At 49.8% G+C, this 2,872-nt stretch overlaps 1 gene segment (V, D, J or C); it reads left to right on the forward strand.

Moving 5' to 3' along the window:
• The first annotated feature begins 962 nt into the window (after window positions 1-962).
• Window positions 963-2,866, forward strand: LOC117797812. The segment is given in 2 exon segments: window positions 963-1,123; window positions 1,236-2,866. Coding segments are annotated over 2 exon segments (384 nt in total).
• The last annotated feature ends 6 nt before the right edge of the window (window positions 2,867-2,872 follow it).

Consider the following 2,872-nt stretch of genomic DNA (forward strand, 5'->3'; position numbering starts at 1 on the left):
GAGGACTTTGCATAAAATAACACAAATCCATTTTACATGCACATTGGGCTCAGTGGTGACGAATACATAACAACTGTCACTGGATCTGGTCAGAGCGTCTGCAGTTGTTACTCCTTTTCTCCTAGAACTTCTGTCAGGGTTGTCCTTCGTGTTCTGAGGTCAGTGCCACACAGAGCCCCAGGTGCCAGGGCTCCTGCTGACTTGCGTCTGTGCTGGGAGGACAGATCCTTGAGAGAATCTCTGCCCACAGGGTGTGGAGAACTGTGGTTTCAAGCAGGTGGAAACAGTGACAGATGACCAAGATTTACAGCATGTTTCCCTCTAGGAAGGCCCACAAGGGCTTCTACCCACAACCTGCAGAGAAGCATTCCCTGTCTCCTCAGAGCTGTGGGAACCTGAGAACAAAGGCAGATCTGCAAACCAGGGAGGAGTCACATAAGAAGAAAGTGCACAGTGTCCTTCAGAGAAGGGCCATGTGTCCATGCGGAACCATCACTGCTCTGGACTTGGTTCTGATCTAAAAGGAGTTTGTGTAGAGATGCCACCTCAGTCCTGACCCCTGAACAGCCAAGTTCACTGTGGACAGACTCACCTGAGGAGTCTGAGTAGAGCATAAAGTCTGCACTGAGGTGATAGGAGGACACATAAGGCGAGAGCTGCCTCTTCTCAAGCAGGAAACATTGGACAGTGATATGAGGTTGTAGCCTCTATCTCTGATGGGCTCAGGTCACCATATCACACAAAGGTCTGGCTGGTACTTGCCACAAGGGGGTGCTGGGGGCCATTTCTGAGGAGTCAGTGGTGATCAGAGCTGGGACCTGACACCTGTGCCCTCTGCTCAGGGCTCACAGCTGTGACCTACCCACCCCCTGCTCCCACACAGCCCCCCCTGCCAATCCCCTGACATCCTCAGGCAGAGGGACATAACCCAGGGCCAGGGAGGGGTCAGAGATTTGGGGTCTCATTTGCATAGACAGGCCCTCCCTCTCTCAGAGGATGAAGAGGGGAAGGGAGAGGTGAGGGGAGGCTCTTCTCAGCTGTGGGGCACAGAAGTCAGGACCAGGGATGACCTGCACCATGTCCTGGTCCCCTCTCCTCCTCACCCTCCTCGCTCACTGCACAGGTGACTTGATGCATAAACAAGTAAAGAGACTCTGGGAGGACATGTGGGTTCTGCATCCTCCTCTTCTCTGCACACCCCAGCATAACTCTCTCTGTGTTTCTCCCCCTTACAGGTTCCTGGGCCCAGTCTGGGCTGACTCAGCCACCCTCCATGACTGGGTCCCTGGGCCAGAGGGTCACCATCTCCTGCACTGGAAGCAGCTCCAACATCGGTGGTAATTATGTGAGCTGGCACCAACAGCTCCCAGGAACCGCCCCCAGAACTGTCATCTATGGTAATAACAACCGACCATCGGGGATCCCGGATCGATTTTCTGGCTCCCAGTCTGGCAGCTCAGCCACCCTGACCATCACTGGGCTCCAGGCTGAGGATGAGGCGGATTATTACTGTGCATCGTGGGATGACAATCTCAGTGCTCACACAGAGCTCCAGGCCTGAGGGGAATTGAGACAAAAACCCACTTGCTCATCTGTAGAGGGGGACACACACCAGCAGTTCCTGCTCAGCTTAGCCTGTGATGCTCCTTATTCCTCTGCTGACTCCTTGTGCCCGGGTCCCTCAGGGGCACCACCGTGGATTGAGGATCTCCTGTCACTTCTGTCCTCAGAGTCACTCAGAGCAGCTCATTCCTTGACAAAGAGTTTCCATGTGAACAGAAATTTCCTGTTTCATCATCTGAGGTATTTTATTTCTAAGCTGGATCATACTAATTTTTTTCCTTCTCATTTTAAATATATCAAACAATTTTATTTTCTCTCTGAACATATCATGAGACCTCATCAATACCCATGTGGTGCTTGAAGAATAATTCAGTCCTGTGGCTTTATTACTCTCAACTTGGTTTTAAGCGGTGCTGCTGCCTAGTTTTCCTGATTCTTTGAGAAATAGATGCTCACCTAGAAATGTAAAAGTATTTAAAAAATCCCCAAACTTGTGTCTGCAGAAAAAACCTGCATGTGAATGTTTATACCAGTTTCAGTCCTAATTACTAAAAACTGAACGTGAGCAGAAATCCGTTCACAGATATTTACTCCAGGTTTATATCTAATCAATGAAACATGGAACCAAACTCAGATGCCAGCAAATAGGCAGGACATTTATGAAATGGGACAGAATATATAGTGTGGTTAAAGTTACATCACATATGGGAAGCAGCGACCACTCTGGAGAGAGTGCAAACATCTGCAGTTTCTGAGAGAATAAAAGAGACAACAGGGTTGATCATGTGAACAAAGGAAAATGTTTCTGAGCAACAGAATGATTTGATAAAACGCTGTCATGGCACTGAAATGACACTATGACACTGTCAGTCACTGAACACTGTACAGCCACATGACAGAACCCAAAGGGTGCAGATACAACTCGTTTGAGAGGTTTGGGGCCCTGAATGGCATGCGGACTGTGACAAACCCACATACCTACCTCACAGACATGTGAGCTGAGCTCAGCACAGGGCTCGGGGATGCTGTTGAGCTGAGTGATGGCGAAAATGAACGGAGCCTGTCAGTGTAAAGTCAGAAGAGACTGCGTGTGAGCTCTGTGCTCTAGAAGGTAAGCTCGTGTCCTGTGTGGAACGGGCGGATTATGTTAACGGGGCTGCACTGCATTGTGTAATCGAACAATCATGTCAGTGGTTTGGTGGTGGTGGAGCCAGATTTCTCACGTTAGGAATGGAAGCTCACAGACATAACCAGGGAAGGAGGCTTGAGTGAAGCGTGTGGTCATGGGTTAGAGCTGGAGCTGGCAGCT

Source organism: Ailuropoda melanoleuca, unplaced genomic scaffold (assembly GCF_002007445.2).
Source record: "Ailuropoda melanoleuca isolate Jingjing unplaced genomic scaffold, ASM200744v2 unplaced-scaffold1448, whole genome shotgun sequence".
Classification (NCBI taxonomy): domain Eukaryota; kingdom Metazoa; phylum Chordata; class Mammalia; order Carnivora; family Ursidae; genus Ailuropoda; species Ailuropoda melanoleuca.